Genomic DNA, 27276 nt, shown 5'->3' with positions numbered 1-27276 from the left:
AGCTACACTAGGAGCAAGAAACAGGAAGAAACCAGTTGGTGAAACACAATCATAGGCTGGCAGGAAATATGTGACTATTTGTCACTCCTTCCCCAGAGAAGAAAAACAGTCAGTGGCAAATATTCAGTACCATCAAGTATCCAGCAGAGAGATTAAATCTCCTTTTCTCCATGCCGGGGTACTCAGAGTTTTACTTCAATGTGGACCATGGCTACTTGGAGGGTCTGGTCCGAGGCTTCAAAGCCGGGATCTTGACAAATGCAGACTATGTCAACTTAGCAGAGTGCGAGACACTAGAAGGTAAGTCTGCTGGTTTATTTTATTTAGGAAAAAATACTGTTTCTTAGACCTCTGAAGAAAGGAAGGTAAAAGACTAAAGTATTGAGAGCTTATCTTAAAAACAAAGATAAACCTGACACACTTTGAAGAACTGTTCTCATAATTAAGTTAATAGGTTCCATAGAATTTACCCTAGGTTTGTACAGACTGTGGTTTGCAAAGCAATAGAGATGATGGGATTTTGTAGTTTACTGATAGAATTTGGAAATCTCATCCACAGATTTCCTATGAAGATCGGTAACCTTCTCATAGATTTTAACCTTGCTATAGAACTGTTCAGGTATAGAAGTTTCATATAATTTCAGTTGGATAAAACAGTTCACAAAACCTCATTAAAACGTTACCATTTGGCACTGAGTTTCTCTACAAAAGATATAATTTTAGTACTGTATTACTTCACGAGTTTTAGGGCAGTTGGGGACATTCTACTCACCAAGAGGAGAAAACTGGACTTCTCAAAGATAAAACTGAACTACTCTCAGGCTTAAGAAAAAAAAAAAAAAAAAGCAGCTTTTTTCAAGGTGACTTTGCCACAGTAATAAAGAGAACACACGCTAGTTTCCAAAACAGCTTTCTGCGACCGAGACTGGTCACAACCTGATGAAGACAGACTTGCACAAAGAATCATATGACACACCTCTAGACTTCTGGCAGGAAAAAAATGCAAAAGAAAAAAAAAAAACAACCCACCTTTCTAAAGGAACATAAAATTTATTTTCCTGACTCTAAATACAAGCTATAATTGTACACTGAAATAATTTCTATAACATGCAGTATATTAGATTCATTTGGAAAAGGAACAAGGAGAAATAATAAGCTCCCTCTGTTTTAAACATTGTTTGCTTCATGTATGCAGTAACAGATTTTGTGAAATGAGCAGTGCAGAACCTGATGATTCCCATATACAACCGAGTTTTGAGGCTATTAATATAATAACAACATAAGTCTGGAAAAGGTTGCATGCCATTCATCTTGCAGGTTAAAACAGCTACATTTAATTAGATACATGTAGGTATTCACCGGTCAGCAGGATAAAGTTACAGTTAAAGAAGAGATTGTCAGTACAGTAAATGGGATCCAGAGACTATTCAACTGACTGAGTGCAGGTACCTACTTCAGCTGACAAGCTGGAGAGCTGTACCAGCTCTCCATTCCATACAATGGCAGTTTAGACACAGAGAACACATGTACACACTTACTCTGAGAACCAAAACCTATTCCTTATGTCAGCTGGGCAAAACCAACAGTTTCTGTAGCCTATTTGTACCAGCAGTTGTGATATATGTGACTTACACAATTAAATACCCTTCCTTTTTTTCTCTCTTCAGCTATATATCTTTCTCCATTGTAACATTTTCTACTTCTTTTAGACAGCTAACAGATTTCCACCAGTTATCTACCAAATGTGTTATTTATAATGAAAATATGAGAAATATTGCATTCGTACCTGAGACTAAATAGACTTATCTCTATGCACATATAGGATGCTATAATGTTGAACTTGCACCACAAGTGTACAGTGCACCAAAAATACAGACCCCTATTTCTAAAGTAAAAAATGCAGCTTTATGCATGCATTGTATCTTGTTTCCAATTAAAAGATCCAGCATGCGGATCTGTGCTGTAGTACTATCACACTTGCCCAATAGTGCCTTCAGCTCATGTATTCACATTAAAAGGTAATAAATGTATCCCATTCTGTGGCATAGCACCAGGCCACAAAAACTGGCCTAAGTAAAAAATATTATAAATATGCTAAAACAAACAAACAGGAACAAAATCAAAACCACTCCAAGTAACACATAAACAGAATAAAAAAATCGTTTAATTTCAAAGTGGTTTTATATCTCTAGAAGGAAAACCATAATGTCAGTACAGAAGAACCACAAGAAAAACTGTAGGTTACTACTTTACATCTGCTTGGCAATCACAAAGTACAACAGTGAGAGGGAAAGAAAAAAGGGAGAATACAAACTGACGTGATAACATTGTGTCCTGTCAATTCAGGGCCATACAGAGAGGAGAAGAGGCTTTCAGCTTAACTTGGACATCCTTTTGGGCTTGTTTGAATTATTATAACTTCCATGGAGCTACCTTGTGGGGTGCAACTCTGGCTGAAACCTCTGCTGCATGGCATGCTGCTAGTTTGGCCCAATGTCATCACCTGTTTCAGGGAAATGGGATCCCCAGAGAAACCCTGCTGACAGTCTTTGAGGAAGAATATGGGGAGGGAGTGGGTAAATTCAGTGCTTTATTCTTTTCTTGCTTTCTTGTGTGGTGGAAGGACTACTGTTCTCTACAAGGCGGACTAGCTCACAGAAGGACAACCAGCCCAGCTCTGGTCCCACCAACATCACTGAGATAAGTTCACACAAGTTGCCAGAGCCAGGACACTCCAGCAGGCAGTGGCTGAAATAACCGGTGGCAGCTGGCTACCAAAGTGAGGAGCCAGACAAGACACCATGTGCTTGGTGCCAAGAGACCAGGTCTTTGTTCAAGTTGTAGCAATACTCCTTCTTTCTGATCAGCATCATTCCTGTCTTAACTGTGTCCATTTTAAACTAGTTTCCCTCTGCGCATTATTTCCCTTTAGACATACTGTTGTGTTTGTTTGCTGTTCCATTGTGAGTAAAATCATGTGATTTAAAATCACATTACTTAATGTCATACATTTCCTACATATGATTTTCTTGCATATAACTGTATGAGGAAATACATTACACAGATGGATGGCAATAATACCAACAGCCAAAATACAGTAATTTTCTTTCCTAGGGATCTTGTGGACACGCTGAAAAGTTCAGGGTCTTGTGTAGGTCTCCAAGAGCGTGAGAAAAGGAGCAGCTACAATCACAAAGAAGTTTTGGTGAAAAGGAATGTCCAAAGCCCATGTAACACTCAGCCATCTACTCCTACCATTAGTAGACATTAGTATAATGGTAAAAGTGTCTGTGTTAGTCCCCAGGTCTTATTTATGCCAACAGCCAAGAGAAGACTATCATTTAAGACCAGCAGGGCAGTCTCCAAGCTGCACTGAACTCTGTCATGGTGTGAACTCAGATCATTACATTCCTGATTGACATTATATGGTATTAGAGCTTGTGGATGACTATTTTCTCAATTGTTTTGGCCAAGGCCATGGGATAGGGTTGAATATTGTTTCTTACATAGAATATGCCTGCTGGCATTTATTAAATTGTTTAGAAGAAATACTTCTCTAAAGTAGGCTGTGGAAGTGGTCATAAATCCAAAATTCCTGGGCATAGTATTTCTCGCATAACTTTTGAGAGCCAGGTGGAGCTATATAATGTGTTACAGCTAATATTTTTCATTACTTCCTTTAGGGCATGGTTTCTGAAGCCACTCAGACAGACAGAGTATTGAGGAAGGTAACACAGTCTAGTCAAACTATTCTCAGTCAGTAGTTTTGGTTTCTGTTTATCTCATGATGATGTTAAACACATCTCAGAATGTTCAGTACTTGGGGCTGATATTTGGGTTTTGCAGTCTGCTTTAGGTCCTAAGCCCCTGAAAACCTCTGTGTTCAGAATTCACTTAGAGAGTGTGAGTCAAGGTAGGTATCAGTGGTTCATCTGAAACAGAATTGAGGAAAGCTGGCATTCAGCTCTCTGTATGTCATGAGGTAGTGTTATCTGATCACACCATATGCCAAGTAGTTTTACCTTTGCAATAAAAAGAGTTTTCACCTAAAATGTAGATGTGACATGAAAATATTAGTAATTTTTTTATAAGTCATTTTACATACTTAAACTAATTTCTGGGCATAATTCTGCATTTTTATTTATATCTTAATATTTCTTACCTTTCTCTCTTTCTCGAATTAAGTGGTTTTCCTTTTTCATATTCTCTTTCTTCCTCCTGTGTGGAAACCTGTATTAAAACTGTGACTACTTCCCGGTTTCTGACTCTGAACATTGAAAAACTTCTGCCTTCTTTTGTCAACGGTTTTGTGATGACCTATGTAATTTTCAGAAGCAATTACTTTACAGTGGTAGTATAAATTCAGTCTGTTGCAGGACAATCTAGAGAAATGTTGACAGTTCCAGAGAACTAAGTGAGGCTGCCCTGTCCAAGGGTTTTTTGATGTAATGGGTAATGGGAGCTCGCGTGGCAGCCAACCTGCGGAGAAAACTCTGAGGGATATCTGTCTCAGGAAACTAGAGTGCTAGATGTAGGAGTCTGAATTCGCAATGTGTTTTATTCATTCTTTTGCTTTACATCTCAGTGTAGGCAGCCTTATTGCATTCTAAGAAAGTATATGCATGGGGAATTAAGAAAGAGCAGCTGCCATACTGATAAATGCACACCTTGCTAACTGCATATTAACTTCCCTTACAGGTACACTTTTTTTTTTCAGTCAGTGGGAGTGTTGCTGTTTTTTTCAGATTTTATCTGGAAATCTAATCATTATGAATGCCCAAAACAAATCTTTAATTTACAGTAGTTTTAATATAGCCTTTGAACATACTTAGGAAACATAGCAGGGGTTTTTCTAAAAGGAAATTTTAGCTGCTTTCAACACCATGAACTGATTCAAATGTTTACTTTTGCCTCATGGTAGAAAATGCTGGGGCAGAGGAAAATTATCAAATGAATTCTTTGATGCTACAAAAGCTTCTTTCAACTTTGTTGTTGTTGTCTAATTAACCTATTTTCCTCAGTTGTCAAGGTCAGGAGCTCAGATGGAATATGTCATGATAACCCAACCTTCTGGAACAGCTTCTTAGGATCTGGTAGCAGCAGCCATAAATCAGCCAAAGCCAAACCAGAAATGCTGAGTGTGTAAATGTGCCCCTTCAACTGCTCTACGGCAGAAGCCATTTGGAGCCCTGAATCTGAGCCAGGCAGGATGTGTTCTCTTCTTCAGGCAGCCTGATAACATAAGATTATAGTCTTAGGTTATAGTCTGAGATATAAATGCTTCATATGAAAATTTAATCTAAATAAAGCTAAATGATGATTCTTATTGATGTACAGGAGTGCAGGAGACAAAACAACTGACCTATTATAATAGTGCAAATTAGTCAAAGAGAAATATTGAACAAACCTGAAAGGGAAGGGGCCTAGGACAACAGTAATTAACACTGTGCCCAGTGTGGCTGCAAATGAAGGCTGCTGGTGAAACTTCTGACAAAGGCATAGATTATTTGCGCTTTCCTATGGTATGCAGTAAGTCTTACTGGTAGAAGGCAGTACAAATTTGCATTAATTATGCATTTACTCTATATTAAATAATGCAAAAAAACTTTTCAATAGAGGATGATCACACCCTTGATATAAAAATATAATGTTAGAAATAATATTTTTAAATTTGGTTTGTAAACAATATAATGTCAGTTTATTCTCATGATCTTCCTTGAATCTCGTTCCAGATTTGAAGTTACATCTACAGACTACAGACTATGGCAACTTCCTGGCTAATGAAACTGGCCCTCTCACTATTTCCACCATTGATGATAAACTGAAAGCCAAACTTCTCACAGAATTTCATTACTTTAGAAACCATGCTTTTGAACCACTTGCCACTTTTCTGAATTTTATCACGTAAGTACTGTTACCACATAGCTTATATTATAGGCACAAAGCAAAAGCACAACTACAAGTTAAAACAGTGCAGATGCATTGTACTGGAATTTCTATTATGTTTCAAAAATATCAAAATGACTTTGATACTGTAATATTTACATACTTTATTTGCTAATGTATGTTCTGAAAATTTATTTATGAAGAGCTGTTGCCTTTGCAACTACTTATTTTAAAGAATACAAGCAGGATTTTTTTTTTTTTTTTTTTTTTTTTTTACAGTGGCAGGAGGAGCTGTAGAGTTTGAGAAAAATTGTTGTTTTCAAATGTTATCCAAGCCAGAGAACTCGCAAAATATAACTTTGTGGGGGTGACTAATGCAAGATGGGAAACTGGGGCTGTTTAGCCTGGAGAAAAGGAGGCTGAGGGGAGACTTTATCACTCTCTACAACTACCTGAAAGGAGGTTGTAGCATGGAGGGTGTTGGTCTCTTCTGCCAAGTAACAAGCAACAGGACAAGAGCAAAGAGCCTCAAGTTGCGTCAGGAAACATTTAGGTTGGATATTGGGAAAAATTTCTTCAATGGAAGGGTTGTCAGGCATTGGAACAGGCTGCCCAAGGACGTGGTGGAATCACCATCCCTGGAGGTGTTTAAAAGACATGTAGATGTGATACTTAGGGACATGGTTTAGAGGTGGACTTGGCAGTGACAGGTAACAGTTAGACTTCATGATCGTAAAGGTCTTTTCCAACCAAAATACTTCTGATTCTAATTTTATGATATAGAGGGCAGTGATTTAATTCCCAGGCATGCAGCAAGTTGTAGAGTTTTTTGGAATAGGGAAAGACTACACATCATATACCTACCATACTTTTAATACCATTTGAACACTAAGAACGGAGGAACTTTATGTTGCAAGATACTTAAATCCAAGAGATGTTTGATGTCAGATGAAATGGAAGTTCTTATCCCAATACAGTTATAAAAAGACAAAACTTTTGAATAAATATGTTTAAAAGGGATCTGCTTCATAACAGTATAACAACGTGTAGTAGTGAAACACCACCAGGATATTTTACCTGTTTACTCCCGCTGATCTTATATTTTTAATATATTATAACAAGGTCACTAGACTGTTCAGTTTACTTTCAAAGGAGCATTTTTATCATATCAGCAAAAGAGAGTAGATTTCTTTTCCAAGTGCAGTTTTAGGCTAAGATATCAACAGGACCTTAGAGACTGCCCTAGGACAGCTGTGACCTAAGGCATATATTGTTTACATTATATGTGAAGATATATTATAAATGAAAATATTAAAATTATAGCAACCTTTTTCTCACACTGATTGACATGTCCATGTACAAGTGTATGCACAAATTCTGCACACTGTTTTCTAGCAATGGAAACACTAGTTTAAGATATTAACACAATTATTAAGTCATTGAACTACATTTCATCAGATACTTGAGCTCCCTCACAGATTTTGTGTGAGATCACATTAATCTCTATATGTCTCTAGCTGCATTCTGAACCAACAATGCAAGCTGAAGACTGTAATCCTTGTTATAAGCAACCCAAGGGAATAGCTTCCACATTTTCTAGTTACTGATAAGACTCTTATCAGCCTCTCTGACAGTAAGACAAGTAAGAAGCTTCTACAGAAAACTTCTACTGAAAACTTTTAGCAATGAAGAAGAAATCTGTGAGAACCTGTTCTTAGCTTCCTCATGGAAGAATGTTTAAAGCTGTGTGAGAAGAAAGCCCTAAGACTGGTTCATCTGCATGAACTTTTAGTACCTAGCTTCCTACGCACTTCTCTGTCCAGCTGGTCTACAAGAAATAACAAAAACTGAAACTAGAGAAGTTGCTAGCTCAGGTGATTTACTTTTTGATACCATTCATTGTCACTTCTTACAGTGAATCTACATTTCTCAACTGTTGTGGTTATCATATTCATGTTTCAGATTCCCCTTCTTTAAAATCGTCCCTCTCCCAAACTCAGTCGTGTTTAAAATTAGTACTGTGTGTTACCTACTTGCTATTTCAAAACTTCTGTTTGTTTTCAATAAATGAGACATTGATACAGAGAGAACATGTAAACCTGCAAATACTGTGGTCATTTCTGACGTCAGCATTATTAGTAATTTTCAAAATTCTTGGGTTTGTATTTTTTCAAAGGAAATTTCATTATAAAGATAAGGTTCATTGCTTTTGCTTTTTCTTCCAAATATAGATACAGCTACATGATTGACAACGTAATTCTTTTAATAACTGGGACATTACATCAGCGGCCCATAGCTGAACTTGTTCCCAAGTGCCATCCACTGGGGAGTTTTGAGCAAATGGAAGCAGTCAGCATTGCCTCCAACCCCACCGAGCTGTTCAATGCCATTTTGGTTGACACACCACTAGGTAGGAACACCAAATTATTTCTTATTTGCTTCCTGAAACTATTCATCCTGTATTCTTAAGACTATCTCAGAGGGAATAGCATGCCTTCTGCTGGATATGCTTTGTTTTGTTAACAAAAAACGTGAAGTGTGGATCAAGCACTTTTGAAGTGGAGCTTAGGACATTTTCTAGTAACATTTATTAACAGCTTCTATATCAAACTCGGGTAGCAGACACAAAGAAAACATTCTACTCAAGAAGTGTAATGGATATCTTTTGTACCCAAAGTAGCCACTGATTCAGAGCTTCTAGATTTTTATTTCAACAGCTGCATCTAAAATTAAAAATGTAAGAAGAAATCTTGCCTATCTCTAGCTAAGGGTAAAGAAGAAGACAGTTACTAATGAATATTAGATGTTGTGGTAGAACCTGGATTCCCTCTTGGGATTTGGGCGTGATTCGAACACAGAATAAAAATCCTTATTTTGAAGAACTAAATCAAAAAGCAAACCAGTGAGGCTTGGGAATGTCACATTCTGCAATTGGGATGAAATTCTGCTCAGTGTGCTGCAGCTGCCAACATGAACAAACAAAAGCTACCCAGCTGTGGGGCACCGCTGGGAAGGGTACTGAGAATAAAAGAGAAATGGATGGACTTAAGCATATATGAAACCACTGTGTGTTCTCGAGTACTGTGAGTGGTTTTGGGTTCTGCTTCTCCAGAAGACAATGTGGGCTGGCTCCAGATGGAAGCCAAACCCTCACTCAGCCTCCAGCAAGAAAAGGGGGGAAGAACAAGAGGGAAAAACAAGGAGCTTGTGCGTTGAGATCGCTGACCACTTACTGCTGCAGGCAAAACAAATTAAACTTGGGGAAAATTGATTTATCATTGATTAATACTTATGTATTTACTGATTCAGGCATTAGGAAACAAACAGAAAGAAACAAACATTTACATACTTTGGGGAAACACCTTTCCTCCCCCCTTTTCCACTCCTTCTCTCCAGGCTCCTCTCCTTTGCCCACTTGTTCTCACCACAGGTAACGCTCAGTCCCTGTGGAGAGGCAATGAGCGGTGCCAGGAAGAGATGGCGTTTACAGTCAGTGTGTGGTGGTTACACTCTGCTTCTCCTTCCTCCTCACACTTCCCTGCTCCACCGTGGGCTCTCCACGGGCTGTAGTTCCTGTCAGGAGTCTCTGCTCCAGCGTGGGTCCCAGCAGGGAGTACCTGCTCTGGCACCATGGAGCGACTCCTCCTTTGCTGACCTTGGTGTTCCCTCTGCTGTTTCTCAAAGGGTTTTTTTCCCCCTCCTCCTCTCTGCATCCTGTGTTTTTTGCCCTTTCTTAAATATATTTTCCCAGAGGTGCCACCCGCCTGGCTGGGGGGGCTCAGTTGCGCCCTGTGGTGGGTCTGCTGGAGCTGGAACCAGCTGTGTCTGGCACAGGGCAGCCCCAGGCTCTCCCCACAGGAGCCGCACTGCAGCTCCCGCTGCCAGCACCTGGGCACCCACACCCCATGCAGGGAAACCAGAGAAGGTCCAGAGCAGGACAGACAGTGTGAACAAGGAGATAGCGTTGCCATGTGCAGGCAGACTGAAAAGGCCGGACTGCAGTTTGGAGAGGACAAGGCTGAAGGGAGATGCGGACAGTGTTTGCAAAGTCCCGAGGGCAGTGGTTTGTCCACAGTGAGGTACAAACTGTTGTTTACAAAGTCCTTTAGAAGACCAACCAATGATAAGACAGGCAGCAGTGGGTATAAACTGGAACACAGAAGGTTCCATTTAAATATGAGAAGAAACTTCTTCACGGTGAGGGTAACAGAGCACTGGAACAGGCTGCCCAGGGGGGTTGTGGAGTCTCCTACTCTGGAGACATTCAAAACCCGCCTGGACACATTCCTGTGTAACCTCATGCAGGTGTTCCTGCTCCGGCAGGGGGATTGGACTAGATGATCTTTCGAGGTCCCTTCCAATCCCTAACATTGTGTGATTCTGTGACCAAATCCCAGCAGAAAACTAATTTTAAACCAGGTGGAATAAAAGAGTCTTTCTACACAGCTGGTAGTAAATATCCAGGAAGTTTTTTGCTAAACAACTTGGTAAAAGCAGAGAGTAGTTTCAGATCTTTAAAAATATGGGACAAATTCCTGTGCAATGAATCTACAAAGAGATACTAAAGGGAACTGTCAGGGCTACACCCTCCAATGTTCTAAATCCAAAATCCAAATTCTGGAAGAGTAGAGAGAAGACCACAAAACACGGCCAGGCTCACGTGGCCTCTTTAAATACATCTTCCATTGCCACTGTTTGAGACAACATTCTCTGCCGCACAGCGCTGGTCTGCCCCGCTTGCATAGCTTAGGAACAGTGAAGGATTGGCATACTTGTGTTAGTTATGAATACAGTATTTTTTAGCGATTCAGCTGCACAAATGAACTTCACCCTCTGCCTCCCTGTCCAAAAACTTGCTCTTTAGCCAGTCCGGCAGAGGACCTGGAAGCACAGATAGTCAAGGCCAAAGCTTGTGCCCCTGACTAGTTGCAACCCCCACTAGTTGCCTTTCCCCCACTAAAGAGAAAGAGGGAAAATAGGATCCTCCTTAACAGTTGCAGAATACCTGCATGACTTAAGACAAAAATTATCTTTCATGTTCCTCACTAGGAAATCTGCCTAATGCCCAAACCGTATACTTCAGAGGAGATTAGGGCTTTCATTTGCATTTCCCATCTGATTCTCTCTGGAGATGTGGACTCTGGCTGCAGCACTGATTGATTCCCTTCACAGCAGATTCTCATTAAAAAGGAGGGTCTAGGAGGTTAAAGGGAAAATCAAGAGGATTTCTCTTCTTTTCTTGTACAATAGAAACCTCAGATCCTTGCTCACACGCTGGTGAATGGCAATAGACAAGAGATGTATATTATCAGCATGTAGATTTATACAGTAATATAATAAACTCTGCTTTCAGCTGCTTTCTTTCAAGACTGCTTGTCTGAAAACGACCTGGATGAAATGAACATTGAAATAATGCGCAACAAACTGTACAAGGCAAGTTCTTGCAACATAACGATAATACTTGGGGTTTTTCAAATTGTCTTGGAAAAGGAGGCTGGTATAATTAACCCTGTTTTATGGATGGGGAAACAGAAGCATGATGAGGTAAAGCAAGCTGTCTAAGGTCACTTGGTTGATGACAAGTCCAGGAATCAAATCCAGCTCCTTTCATTTGTACTCGACTGTTTGGCGAGCATTCAAATTTTAGGTCTGCATCCAAATTCTAATTTAATATCTCATTAATGAAAATGCTTTAGATGTCAGGCTAATATCTGCATCCATTTGTTTATGAATAACTCAGTTATTCACCAAATGCCATGGAACTGTTAGCTCCTAAATGAACGTAGACAGGCTTTTGGCTAACATTTGTTTTTATTTATAAACAGAGGTGTAATTTGGAAAGGTCTAACTGCTTTGCGTCTAGGTAACACTTTTTTTACTTAAGGGGTTTGTTTAATTTTCATTCATTTTTAAATTATCTTTAGCATTGCTACAGCACACTGCTGTAAAGATACGCATGTTAACATGTGCCTTGCATTTTCAAAGTACTTTACAAATATTACCACACAAGCCAATACTTTTAGGATGGTTTATTTAAAGGCCATACATTTTTCATTTTATTAATGCTTCCTCCTGGCACATTCTCTCCAAATTCTTTGTTATCTTCATTTCACAGTGGATGCCCCAGACTGCAGGAAGTATTCTTACAGGGATCTGATCACACTAGGGGAAAAGAAAAAAATTCTTCTCTTTGCCTTTCAAATTATACGTATAAATTCCTGAGCCAATATTTGATTCTTAAACATTCTGCTACTTCCTCTCATTCAAAACAACATCAATTATGCTAATGTAATTTTAATTATTTCACAGTACTACTAAACTAGACCCTTATCCCGTTTGATAACATACAGATTTTATTCCTATATCCATACATTTACACTTACTAAATCCATTCTTTTGTTTTTTCTTCTCACTCTTCTGAGTATCAGGGGATCATTCTGCAAACACTTCTAAATTATTAATAGATTCTTTCTTCTCTGCATCAGCTGTCAATGTGATCAGTTCTGTTTCAGCTCTACTATCAGACAGCACTGTACAGAACCTAATGCATAATCCCATGCTGTAGATCCTCCTTGAGATATCTCTACTAAAAATTCACTTACTTGCATTGTTAGTGACAGCTTCTTTTGACAAGATGGTGTGAAGCTGGTGCAAACACATTTTGATAACATAAATGTTCCCTGAGACAGTACTCTGGTGGATGGAGAGCTAAGGGAAACAGCATCTCTGAGATATTTAGGGGCTTTCCTGCACAGGCGTTTTGAAATGGGTGTGAAGGCCAGAATCCTTAATGGACCAGAGGACTCTGCAGACCAGTATTACAGAAGCTTTGTTCGCTGTTCTGTCCTAATCCAGGCTTTAGGCTAGAGCAGCAGGGATTAGTTTGTGTATCCTCGTAGTGCTGGTGCAACAGCCCTGGCACATTCCCAAATCCCCTCCTCCACACTATAAAATCAGAGTTTCCATCAGCCATCTGCTTATTATGCAGTGGAAGGTCAATGGAGCTCAAGACGTTCCATCTTTAGAAAGCAAAGAAAACATAATATTTGTTATATAACATTTTTGAAAACATTTCAACCCATGTTGTAGTAACAAGACATTTGCATTTTAATATTTCAACTTTCAGTCCAGCAAACTAATTAAGCACATACTTGAATTTAAATTCATAGGTAGAATTATCAAAGTTAATGGAAGTGTTTAAAAATGAGGTTCATGACTATGTGCTGTTCTGGTCCAAGTCTTAAGTATCATTTAAAATATTTCTCTTCTTCTTTCATGTAGTCTTATCTTGAGGCATTTTATAAGTTTTGTGAAAAACAAGGTGGTACTACAGCAGAAATAATGAGACCTATTCTTGAGGTAAGAAAAATTCAGTCTTTGTACATAAAAGTACTCCATAATGTTTTCATTATTAGGTTACTTTCTTTTTTCCTGTTCCTTCTCTCCCCATTTGCAAAGTTACCTGCCAAATGTTTGCTTCTCCACTAAATAATAACTGTTTTTCTAAGATGTAGTGAAGACTTTATTCCAGGATGAGTTTTACCTCTTGACTAGAGAAGCAGCCAGTCCATTACCAAGGAGGAGTTAGCCTCAGTTAATATTTTTCTATAACAGACGGCAGAACAAAATAAATGGTTCACTAATCTCAAACTCTTGCCCCTTAACATTTTTCTGCATTATGTATAAAAACCAAAAGGTGGATTGTTCTTACACCTCCTAGCTCAACATTAAATTTGAGACAGCTAAGGTCTGACATTACCATAATCTTTGAGCTTCACGGCACTGTTATGTTTGTTTACTCTCCTATTAAAAAGAATAGTTGAAGTTAGAATTTAGTGACCTTTGGAACTAGTGTCATACAGAAAACTCCAACATACTGTGTTTTATTTTTTCTTAACTCAGAAAAGTTTAATATTTATTTTTCCCATTACATAAAAAAATTCCTAATGTCCTCCTCCCCAAAGCATGCCTGCAGCGTAGTGAATGATATTTTTGTATCTGTTATTGTAATAAAAGATGCAGAAATTTATACAATTTAGTTCTCAACATTCAGGTCCATTTTTTTTTTCACATGGTTTGTCACAATTCTTTGCGGAATTTGAGAGCCAGAACACCCATTTGCTTCCACGAGTCTCTTCTTTTAAATAAGCAAAACTTACACTCTGGAAACTAAACAAAATTCACTGAGCTCTGATGATATTACGTGAAAAGTTTGCACTATAGGAGAGAGATAATAACCATGGGAGCTCATCCCTGAAAAAAGGGATGGAACAATATCTTAAAAGGGAATGCAATTTCATATTTTATTTAACCCGTTTATGTTCTAAAGAAAATATTCTTATTCAAGTTAAACTGGACAGAATTTAAGTATTTCAACTATTATTTTCTGAAAAATAAAAATCAAGAGATTGGCTGGTGGGGGTAAACACATTTCCCACTGTTGATTCAGATTTTTCAGAAAGTTCATTTTTAGCTAAAAATTTATGCTGAGAGCAGACTATTTACAACACTAGCTTAAATATGTTGTAAAACTCTCTTAATGCCAGTGGTAACAGTTTGGTCTGTTATAAGCTTCTTTAAAATCCCTACCTAACATCAATCATGTAGGAGAACAAACTTTTCTATAGCAGATTCAATTTTCTATAACATTTTAATGATCTGAAGACACACATAGAGCAGATTGCTAGTGGCTGAACTCACAAAAAGCCCAAGTTTAATTATTCAAAACAATACTTACTGTTTATTCTGTAATCTTATATGTAAGACTACTAACCTGATCCCATCAGAATGAGGCTGAGATATTTAGCTCTCCACCTCCTTGACCACCAGTCACAATACCAGCCTTCCACATTAAAAGCACTGACGATCTCTCTTCCACAATGGACAACAAACGTCGCATGTTTAACCCTGAATCTAGCAAGAAATGGCAGGACTGCACTGCGGCTGGTGCTGTGCCTGTTGTTAGGGCCATATGCTCATTCTGAGGTAGCAGACACACTACTTCAGTTTCCCAGGTGGAAACTGAAGCACTGGAACCTAAGTTGGGGAATGATCCATTAGAGAGCAGTGTAGCGGAGAGGGACCTGGGGGTCCCGGTGGACAGCAAGATGACCATGAGCCAGCACTGTGCCCTTGTGGCCAGGAAGGCCAATGGCATCCTAGGGTGTATTAGAAGGGGGGTGGTTAGTAGGTCCAGAGAGGTTCTCCTTCCCCTCTACTCTGCCCTGGTGAGACCACACCTGGAATATTGTGTCCAGTTCTGGGCCCCTCAGTTCCAGAAGGACAGGGAACTGCCGGAGAGAGTCCAGCGCAGGGCAACAAAGATGACTAAGGGAGTGGAGCATCTCCTTATGAGGAAAGACTGGGGAAGCTGGGTCTCTTTAGTTTGGAGAAGAGACTGAGGGGTGACCTTATTAATGTTTACAAATATACAAAGGGTGAGTGTCACGAGGATGGAGCCAGGCTCTTCTCAGTGATAAACAATGGTAGGACAAGGGGCAACGGGTTTAAACTGGAACATAAGAGGTTCCACTTAAACTTGAGAAGAAACTTCTTCTTGATGAGGGTAACAGAGCACTGGAACAGGCTGCCCAGGGAGGTTGTGGAGTCTTCTACTCTGGAGACATTCAAAACCTGCCTGGACACATTCCTGTGTAGACTCATCTGGGTGTTCCTGCTCCGGCAGGAGGATTGGACTAGATGATCTTCCGAGGTCCCTTCCAGTCCCTAGCATTCTGTGATTCTATGATTCTATGCACTTAGGAAATGCTCATCCTGGGACTCCACCTCTACCTGCAGCAAACGAATGGCCCAAGTCACCAAGTAACTGCCTTGTGGCTTTATTCACTGTGTAGAACCTCACGTGCCAATAATTTGATGGATTGAGAGTTCTTTATGGATGGAACTGATCCTGTGAATTTTCTCAAATGGGGAGCCACCAGAAGTAGGCCCCAAACCTGCTGGCATACTTTTTTCCAACAAAATATTACAAATCTAACAGCTAGATTTTACATGGCATTAACAAGTTCAAAAAATAAAGCATTTCTCCTTCCAAAACAGTTTCACTAGGGCTGATATACCTGTTCATATTAATAAGGCAAGAGAAATTTCACCCTGTTAGTCATTAGCTAGAAACACTTATTAGCTCATACACTTATTTTCTACTCATTATTTCTCTATTGTTTATTCATTTTCCTTACTCTGAAGTCAGTGCCAGGGGGCAGCAGGGTCCCTGTTACACTGTGTTCCAACACGCTGGAATAGGATCTATGAATATGTGCTTATCTGCTAAAGTTGTAGAACTGTGTTGCAACTGCAGACCTATTATTCAACAGAAAATAGTACCGTTCTGCTTAAACAGTTCAAAAATTCACAGCACGAGAAATTTTGCAAACTGCCTAAAATGTGCATATACTGTATATGCTTCACTTGGAAGATTTTCCTGCATAATCCCTGCAACTAGCAAGGCCTCTGCTGTTCTTACAACATGCAAGTAAATAATAAAGGACAGAAGAACAGATTTAAATCAGACAGAACTGAGTAACATTATTTTTATATACCATTACATTTTTAATTCATACTGTAAGAATGGCAAGTGAAATTTTGCCTAGTACAAAAGAACAACCAGAGATCTAGATATTAGAATGACTTTCAGCCTACTGGTGCAGGGAAAACACAGATACTACAGCATCTAAACCTGGCAGAAGAAATATAGCCCTTGATTCCACGTGTTAAAAATTAACTGCTATTTGAAACACTTGAAAAGTTTGACTTGGCAAGTAAATAGCCTCCTCCACCTTATTAAACTATCATTTTAAATACGCGCATTCAGAAACTATTATTTTTTTTCAGAATTCCCATTAGCCTTTACTCTCAACAGCACTCTGAGTTACCCCAGAGCAGTACTATTGATTCTTGGTCCTTTCCCATATTATTTATAGGAGTATTATTCCATAACTTCAGAAGGGTGTGTGATGAGATTTTTTGTTGTCAACATCTGGGTAACTAGGGAAACGAGGAAGAAGCAGAGATGATATTTTCAGTACAAAAATCACAGAAAAAAAAGCTGTGCTTGCAAAACACCATTTGATTTTCTAGTTAAAGTTTAACAAGTAGTCGCAAATAAGGCTTTACAATTTTAAAAATCAGGTGTTTCTAATGCTCTGAAGTCCACCTTTTTTTAAGTTTCTATAGTTTAGCTTCCTGAAAATAAACATATCCTGGCCTTATTTTAGGATGAGATCTCTAATAACACCTCTTTATTCTTTGTTTTGCATACTAAGTTTGAGGCAGACAGACGTGCTTTTATCATCACCATCAATTCATTTGGCACTGAGCTGAGCAAAGACGACCGAGAGAAGCTGTATCCAACCTGTGGAAAACTGTATCCAGAAGGCTTACACCTGTTGGCCAATGCAGATGACTACGAGCAAGTAAAGGCTGTTGCAGATTGCTATGCAGTATGTAATGTAATTTCTTAAAACAAAAAGCCAAAATACAAATACTGAACATCTCTTGATGTCAGCAAACTTTTCAAGAGTATTCACATAAGATAAAAGCATTTTTGAGAGAGAAAAAAATCAGCAAAGGAACAAAAGAGGCTATAAAGATGTATATGGAACTAAAGGCCTTTGATATGAAGACATAAGATGTATTATTACCTTAGTACAATACAAAGTTCCTCTTACAGTGATGTTTAAATATGACCAAATCACATTCTAGTAAACAAAACCTTTCTTACTTCATTAACCCTCCCCAAACTGAGTTTCACTTCACAGCTGCTCCCTCCAAGATTCTGGAGGAAAAGCATAAGTCATTTTAAAATGAGCTGACCAAACAATTCAGGTCACAGGTGAGTGCAAACGTGATTTATTGCTAGTGTACCATCAGAATGTTGTTCTGAAAAATTTTCTCTAAATCACTGATTGAATCAAAGAAGTCGCTGAAGTTTTTAATACTGATGCTAATAGTGTTGTTATTAAAGATGAACCAATACTTGCTTTATGAACTAGCTGTGATACTCTGACTACCTGTAATATTTAAGTTACCTCCAAGTAGGTAAAGAAAACAAAATGATGTGTGGTCTACTGCTTTTCCCACAGAAGAAACAAAGCTGCAGATGCACATCTGTTCCTGTGCATAAGCAGAATGGTAGAAGCATGTGTCACTATGTCAGCGTGTTACAGAGCAAGTCTGTTCAAGTGATGGTGAATTTGGGAATTTGGGATGAATTTGGGAACCATTGTACTAGACCTATACTGCACTGCTACTTTATAGGAAAAACAAAACAAGTACACAGAGAAGCAAATTACACAGAAATGTATCATGTAAGAAATGGAATCAAATGTATCTGTGCAGAATATTCCACAGGATGACATATCAGACTAATGGATTTAGATACAATATTAATGCAGATAAAGCAAATCCGGCTGACTACTGGAAATAAAATGAGCAGCCATGTGAGGATCAGAGTTCAGGGTCTTGGCTCCATTTACAGCTCTGGCTCTGACGGATGCTATTTGTACAAGAAGTTCAGTGCTCTCTGTCCAAAGGAGTGAAAGGTCATGTGTCATTCTACAATAAGTCTCTTTTAGTGCCTTCGGTAAATTACTTTAAGCTGTAGGAAATGATGGTAACAAATACAAGAACAAATGTGATTTTTCTTTCTTTTGCTGACTATATGCTTTTAACTTTTGATTTGTGTAGAACTAGAATCTATACATGAGTTCTTCTATAAAGAAAGATTGTTTAATGTAGATTAGTTAATAAAGTAATGTAGGGTGTCTGTGCTACACAGAATGGAAAAGTACCTTATTTCCATTGAGTGGTTGTCTATGCTTTTAGGAATACAAGGCTGTGTTTGAAGGTGTAGGGAGTGGCACTGGAGAAAAGACATTGGAAGATGCATTTTTTGAACATGAGGTAAGAGCTTCTAACCTTAAAATATCCAAATGAAAGTTACCCACCTGGAATAACATTTAAAACAAGAATGAGGTATTAGGCTTTTGATTCTAGTATACTACATCATTCAGCTTCATATTCAAGAACACAGTATTTCTATGGCTATCAACATTTGGCTGCATTAAATAGAGGGGATTTACCTTTTTAAATGAAATAAATCTCAGGATATTCTTCTGTAGACTAGTTATAGAACTGTCAGCCTTGATAGCCTATTCAAGAGCCATCTCATATAAACCACTTAATGACATTTCTTTTGTATAGTATTTGAAGAAGGTATTTCATCACTGTCCTTTACTTACCTTCAATGTTGCTATAGTCTATTACCAAAGTTAATCCAGAGATGACATTTCAATTATATTTATACTCAAAAGACTCCTAAATATAGTCATGGTTGCAAAGGTACGTAGAAATCTTGATCATAAAAGCAGTCTTACAAATCACATCTGCCTTCTTTAATAATTTATCATAACACTTGTTTCATCTTTTCCACAGGTAAAGCTGAATGTGCTTGCGTTCAACAACCAGTTTCACTTCGGAGTATTTTATGCCTATGTAAAGTTAAAGGAACAAGAATGTAGGAATATTGTATGGATTGCTGAATGCATTTCTCAGAGACACAGAACAAAAATTAACAATTACATTCCAATTTTCTAAATCTGAGAATTTATAATCCTACAATGCCCAAAAAAGATCCATTGTTTCATAGAAAAGAAGAAAAATCTTATTTCAAAAGCTAACTCTTATTAGATGTTTTAAATTGTATTAATGATCCTCCTTATATACAGCAGTGTAAGAAAAAGTAATGTAATTAGAGATGCGAGTAGTTTATAAGGAAATATTTATGGGCTTATTCATAGTTTTTGATGACAGATTTGTTCCTCGCTATGTTGTTTTAATTTAATTGATCAATAAAAACTCCCTGTAAGGCCTCACATACCTACTCCTTCTCTTTTGTGGAAGCAAGCTTTATATCAATAATGTTTGAAAAGCTCTTTAATGGCTTAATTTTTAATTAATGGTTTTCTCAAAGGGACAACTAAAACACTACTTCTGTCTTACACTTATAGTCTTTTTCATGGCATACAAGATTGTATGAAGGACTCAATACACAAATAAGAGAGAAACTTTAGGGTTACTCTGAGATTCTCCTTAAGGAGATCTGCCTGAGCCTTTCCAACCGTGACAGTTCTCTGCAGCTAAATGTAAATAAGTAGCTTCATTTTAATGGAAAAGTTTTCACGTATTCCTTTATGGTCACATGAGGAGCACCGTACATTTCAAACAACGGGTGTCTGATCTGCTCCACAGCAATACAAATGTCTTCTCCCAGCACACCAAAGATACCATCTTCATGTAGGCTCCAGGAAGATTATGAAACTTGAATGAAAATACCAGCCAAGTCTGTATCGGTTTTGCATCAGACACAAACAACACCAGCTCTGAGCTATTTGAGGACCTGGCTAAGACTGGTAACTAAAAATAGAGCCAACAGTTGAAGCCAGATTGTAGCAGGACAAGATTAATTCTGATGAAGAAAAGGAAGGATTTTCAAAAGCAATCAACATTCTGCCTTCCTACTCCATGAAAAAAATGCCCTCTTATCTCTGAAAGAGGCCATAACTTAATTTTCTGCATGAGTCCTTAGTTTCAGGCTGCACAACAGCAAATTGCAATCTTCAACTGACTATGCCTCCAGTAATACGATACAGAAACAAAATCCATTTCCTGCTGAGTAGACAGAAGAATAAAATAAATCTGATGTCAACACCTCAGAGTTATGGAAAACATTCAGGCATCATGGTTTTAAGAACTGAGATATTTCTCTATAATATATACAAGTCCGTATGCACACATACCTCAAAATTAGAAAATTTTACCATTTTTGCAGATAAAACCACACTTCCTAAATTATAAACATTGCAAAGGGTTCTATCCCAGATCATCTCATACTGATTTAATAGAGAATTAAGGAGATTTTAAATATTTTGCTTTACTGTGAATCATAGAGAATTACTTTAAAAACACTTTCAGAGAGCTTCCTTTAGAAATAATTCAGTAGGAATTTAGGAAAATTGACTAAAAAGAAATACGTGTATCAGAAAATAATACAACTCTTATCTCTATATTGAGGCTTCTTTGTTTAGTGGATCTAGTAATTCAGAAGAAAAAAAAAAGAAAATAATTGAACTGTAAGATTTGTAGATTGCGATTTCATTTTGGCGCGTGTAGATTCTTCCCTGCATTGCTTTTATTATCTTACTTAATTTTACTTCTTAATTTGTATTCCCCAGTCTAATCTGTGAACAACACTTTCCAGTTCACACCCATATCACAAACCATATCACAAACTGCAATATAGGGCCACATTCTCGAAAATTTGCATTTTTCTATATTTTTTAGCAATTGCATTTAAAAATTTTGCTGTGAGCGGAGGAACAGAAAAGTCATCTGCTCTGGGACACAGAAACTGAATTCATACAACTTAGCATAGTGCACAAATACTTCTTCTGTACTGATAAATCAAACCTCCCTACTCAAACAAAACGAATTAGCTGGATTTCTGCCAAGAATTTTCTGAAGTGATTTGAAGGGGAAAGAATCTGCTCTCCACCCTAAACCATTCTGTGCCAGGGAAGATATGCAGCTGCTATTGCTGCGGTCTCTGGATACTGTTGGCTCAGAACGAAATGAGCAGGAATTTCAGCTTACATGATTGTGTTGTCAGCAGAACTGGTCTCTAGACTATGGAAAGGACAGCAACAGTCCTGATTGATGCTTTTTTCAATTGATGCTTTTTTTCAAAACAACTTTCTAGATATTTGCCAAGTAAGGACAGAGTGTACTAGGCACCAATTATATTCAATTTAAGAATAAGCAAGAGAAGCAACAGACTAAGAAACTATTTAGGACTTTGAAGTTGCAAGTCCTCAAACACCTAGCATTTTCTGTAAATAATATGATTTACATTACTCTGTTGTTAGTAAATTAGTCTCCATGCTGGTGTATAGATATATATACAAATATATATTAAAAATATGGTCATATATCCTCTCTAACAAGATCTTACAGTGGAATCCCAGATCACAGAATCACTACTACGAGCACCATTAACTTCTTAATTATAATGTCAGTTCATAGGATAGGGCACCATGAGGTGATGAGCTACTTTTCTTATTCTTCCTTACACCTCTGAAACAACAGGAACTTGTGTTCACACTTGTAAGTGGCTGCACCTATTCAGACAAATTTGTTCAATGTGATTATGCAGACTATGCCCTTTGACTGTGTCTTCCATCAGAGGTGAAGAGAAGGACCAGGAAAGAGCTTCTGGTGAACTCTGAGAGCTGTGAATCTTCCCCATCGTTTGCTGTAGCTTAGGCTTGAAGTGGCTGCCGTCTGCTCACAAACAGCAGAGCAGCAGTGAACTGCGGATGAACAGGGCTGAAGTGTTTCAAGCCCAGTCCCTCCTTCCTGCACAAAAGACAATTTGTATCCATGTGAGGAATTGAAGATTTATTGAATGAATCATATCAGAGTGTGGTCCTAAGACTAGCTCTGGACTCGGAGTCAGTTGACAATAGTAGACTCTCTTATTCTGGTTCTATCGACTCTAGCATGGCCTTCAAGTAGCACAAAAAAACAACCCAGTACCATACCTGGCTTATTCTGCACATTTATGGATATTAAAGCTTATATTGTACAACTTGATTGTCTTTCATACATGACAATAAGATGCTTTATGCTTTTACTAAGTATGCATAAATTATAGAGTATTTTTAACTCTTCAACAACTCAAGACCAAAACAGCAGATCCAAAGTATGTGAATGGAGTGATAGCTGGCAATAATTTGGATTTGCATCAGAATTATAAAGCTGTTACCAAGAAGATCACTGTAATGTTTTAAACAAGAGATAGGACAAAACCCAATGATGTGCTGTACAACTGGATTGCTTTACCAAAGAGTGTGGAGAAATAGTGTAATATGAATCACAGAAAAAATAGATATGATAAATGGCAATAATCCCTCTGAGGCAGCTAAAACAGTTTACATGACACAAAAACTCATCTCAAACACACTGAAAATCACTCAATATATTGGGATATCTCCCAAATGATAAAGAGAAAATAAGAAATGGGATTTAAGAAATAGCAAGACAAACCTCTCAAAGAACTCATGTAAAAGTTTTCATATCGATTATACACAGTGAGAAACATTTGACTGCTTGGAATCTATATTTATTGAGACTTCCAGTTTGAAAAAAAAACAACACAAAACAACACACATAACTCAGCTGGCAGTGTTAATGCAAACATTCCAGATGTGGAACACAGTCACTGACAATCCCATCATAGTCTGCAAGCCAGAAATATGAACACCATATTTTCTATTCGTTTGGAACTTCTCCAGGAGTAAAAAGAAGAAAAACTAATTGCTCTGGAAGTATGCAAGAGATAACTGCAACAAATATAGGTCACAACTCTACTGACAAGTGCCATTTTTATTGCATAACTCATCTGTTAAAATGAAACTTCAAAGTTCTGAGTCTGTTGGAAGTTATAGGCCTGAAGCAATAACCTTAAAAAGTACAGTCTCGTAAGGAGGTGATTTTTGCAGAAATTCTGTTTTGTTTTGTTTTTTTTTTTGTGTGTGTGTGTGTTTGTTTTGTGGTTTTGTTTTGTTTTGTTTTGTTTTACTCTGCCTTTGCAATTATTGTCTGTCATCAAATTACATAACCAGGGTGGCTCTCACCCTCGGGCATGGTGGAATCCCTTGTCACCGGTACTTTAAAAAGCTTCTTTTTTTGCTGTGTTAATAGTGACATGTAGCAGTGGCATAATGCAGTGAAGAGGAAAATACAATACAAAACAGCACAGGTTATTTATTTTCAATAAAATACTAACAAGGTGAAATGAATGGTTACATTTTTGAAATGGAAGAAAATGGTCATTTCCACACAAAAGACCTTGTAACTTTGTTGCATGTGCCCCTTCCCACACTCAGCCCAAGTTGCTACCTATTCTTCTCTGTCAGCTTTGGGACAGTGAGTGAAACCCTCACTGAGTTCTCTTGTCCAGGTACAGAGATACAGAGAACTCAGCAATGCTTTTAAGCATTACTTAACAAAAACAATCTATGGAAGTTCATTACGTGTTCTAACTTGCTACTTATAACATGTAACAGCAACTCAGACTAAGCTTGAAAAGGAGCAGGTAGAAGTCGCAAGGTCCTTGATAAGATAATGGCCATATTTTCTTGTTTTCCAGTCTAAATATTCTTGTTAGTATCATATTGAAAAGGCATACACTGTTTTGTGCCATATTGTTCTCTTAAACTTCTGCTTTGTTATATGCACATAGATGTATAGACACATACATATGCATAAACTACCAAATTTTCTACTGAGTCACACACCCACTAGAAACTGAGAGAGCCAACACCAGGCAAATCAAAGACAAATTAAAAAATGTTGTTTCGCAACACTTTTTTTCCAGTGAACATGTAAAGAGCAATTGAAACATTTGAAAGATTTGTAATCACAAAATCACAGAATGTTAGGGGTTGGAAGGGACCTTGAAAGATCATCTGGTCCAATCCCCCTGCCGGAGCAGGAACACCTAGATGAGGTGACAAAGGAATGAGTCCAAGTGGGTTTTGAATGTCTCCAGAGAAGGAGACTCCACAATCTCCCTGGACAGCCTGTTCCAGTGTTTTGTTACCCTTACTGAGAAGAAGTTTCTTCTCATATTTAAGTGGAAACTCCTGTATTCCAGTTGCCCCTTGTCTTATCATTGGTTGTCACCGAGAAGAGCCTGGCTTCATCCTCGTGACACTCACCCTTTATATATTTGTAAACATTAATAAGGTCACCCATCAGTCTCCTCTTCTTCAAGCTAAAGAGACTCAACTCCCTCAGCCTTTCCTCATAAGGGAGGTGCTCCACTCCCTTAATCATCTTTGTTGCCCTGCGCTGGACTCTCTCCGGCAGTTCCCTGTCCTTCTGGAACTGAGGGGCCCAGAACTGGACACAATATTGAGATGTGGTCTCACCAGGGCAGAGTAGAGGGGAAGGAGAACCTCTCTGGACCTACTAACCACCCCCCTTCTAATACACCCCAGGATGCCATTGGCCTTCCTGGCCACAAGGGCACAGTGCTGGCTCATGGTCATCTTGCTGTCCACCAGGACTCCCAGGTCCCTCTCCCCTACACTGCTCTCTAATAAGTCTTTCCCCAACTTATACTGGAACCTGGGGTTGTTCCTGCTCAGGTGCAAGACTCTACACTTTCCCGTGTTATATTTCATTAAATTTTTCCCTGCCCAACTCTCCAGCCTGTCCAGGTCTCGTTGGATGGCAGCACAGCCTTCTGGCGTGTCAGCCACTCCTCCCAGCTTGGTGTCATCAGCAAACTTGCTGATAGTACACTTCTATTCCCTCATCCAAATCGTTGATGAATATATTGAATAATACAGGCCCCATTACTGACCCCTGAGGTACTCCACTAGATACAGGCCTCCAATTAGACTCTGCCCCATTGACTCTCTGGCTTCTTTCCTTCAGGCAGTTCGCAGTCCACCTCACTACCCGATCGTCCAGACCGCACTCCCTCAGTTGAGCTGTAAGGATGCTGTGGGAGACTGTGTCAAATGCTTTACTGAAGTCAAGGTAGACCACATCCTCCGCCCTGCCATCATCTATCCACCTCGTTATATCTTCATAAAAGGCTATGAGGTTGGTCAAGCACAACTTCCCCTTGGTGAAGCCATGTTGACTGCCCCTAATGACCCTCTTCTCCTTGATATGCCTTGAGATGGCACCAAGGATAAGTCGTTCCATCAGTTTCCCAGGGATGGAAGTGAGGCTAAGCAAAGGAAACTTTTTGCATTTTCAACTACACTGATTAAGATCATTCCCTTCATACCATTCAGCACAAGAGGCAAATGAGAGCAATTAGATTACAGGCCTGACCTACACTCATAACAATTCTTTATAGTTACAACAATACTTCAGTCAAGTTCACCTGAGCTCTATACCATTGTTGTTTACAACCTCTGACAATGTTAACCAAAAAAACCCAAATAAGTTGGAGTATGGCAGAGTTTGGGACAAAAGCTGTCCTTTATCTGGACAAATCAAAATACAAAGACAAGGAGGCCATATATTCTCTGGTCTTCGTAAGGAAATTTGTTAAATTCCAAAAGCTGAAATTATTCTTTTTAAAAGTCTCCCCCTTCAGCTAGAATTTTGATGGACATGGCTTAAGGAAATATATATATGTATATATATTTTAGCAAAACATAGGATTGAACCATCATAACTGTTAACAAAAACAAAGTGTTTTAGCTATCATCTGTTACATGAAGAGGGAGTACTAACACTGTTACAAATGTGCAGAAGCCCAAAGGAGCAAAAATAAAACAGATGAAGTTTATTTATAGTAAATATTATGACTTTCATAGATGTATGAAAACCACAAACAAATTCCAAATTACTCCAAACAATATGTTCTAAAATCAACTTATGGCACAAAAAAATTAACAAATGATTTAATAAAAGCATAGAAATACACTCAGTAAAAGCTACTGTAGGTAAAAGCCCACCTCTCTGCTCTTGTGCAAAAAAAATGACACTGATCCTACTGAATTAAGTGGGAACAGGATTAGAACCTCTGGGGTGAGTTGCTGTGTTCGTGTGAGTAGTATACACAAGGTTTATGAGAATAATCTCAACCTGTCTGTAAAGCTGCCCAGTGTAGCAGACTGCTGTACGGTGTCCTGCAGAAGCACTATGGTGTGAAGTAGTCAACCAGCACAAGCACTGTGCCCAGCACAGGGCACACAGCACTGAGCAGCTGACTGGAAAAGCTAACATTTTCTTAGAACCCTTAGAAGTATTGGTGTTGGTGGCTGCTGCTATCAACACCTTTGATCACACTTCTCTACCACTTCTCATTGGCAGGAGACAGTAACTGAGAAGTTCTGCCAACACTATTATCACTATTTCCCTCCCTGGTCTTCATGAGCTACAATTAGGGCACTTGTGAGGAGGTGCATTTCAGTTCAGGATCAGAGATGTGACCACCTGACTAATTAAACAGACCTATTCAGTTTGGCATATATATTTGGGTCGGACTAGTTGATCTCCAGAGGTCCTTTCCAACCCTAACCATACTGTGACTCTGTGATATAGAGAGCCAATCTCATGAACCGTCCTCATTTTGCTCAATATAAGCACACAGAAACCAAACAATGAAAGCCACTGAAACCAGTGAAAGCCACAGCTATTAAAGCATACTAGTAAAAGTGACTCCATAAAATCATGTCATGACTTCCATATCACAGCCTTATTTCTATCATTCTAATGCAAAGAGTCTGTCATTTAAAGGTGTGAACTTTAATGTTTTTCTCTTAAAAAACAGTGGTAACAGTT

The 27276-nt window shown here is 38.5% G+C and overlaps 1 protein-coding gene across 1 annotated transcript; it reads left to right on the top strand.

The window, feature by feature from the left end:
- Positions 1–28: 28 nt before the first annotated feature.
- ATP6V0D2 (ATPase H+ transporting V0 subunit d2) lies at positions 29–19778 on the top strand. The gene is made up of 8 exons (XM_082044500.1): positions 29–300; positions 5733–5904; positions 8118–8296; positions 11240–11319; positions 13168–13245; positions 17169–17345; positions 18730–18807; positions 19339–19778. Exons 1-8 carry the CDS (start codon positions 171–173, stop codon positions 19498–19500), a joined length of 1056 nt encoding a protein of 351 aa, XP_081900626.1. The 5' UTR covers positions 29–170; the 3' UTR covers positions 19501–19778.
- The last annotated feature ends 7498 nt before the right edge of the window (positions 19779–27276 follow it).

This window comes from Streptopelia decaocto (genome assembly GCF_964273445.1).
Source record: "Streptopelia decaocto genome assembly, chromosome: 2".
Taxonomy (NCBI): Eukaryota; Metazoa; Chordata; class Aves; order Columbiformes; family Columbidae; genus Streptopelia; species Streptopelia decaocto.
The sequence above is the reverse complement of the archived record's forward strand: the minus strand, read 5'-3'. Positions and strand labels throughout refer to the sequence as shown.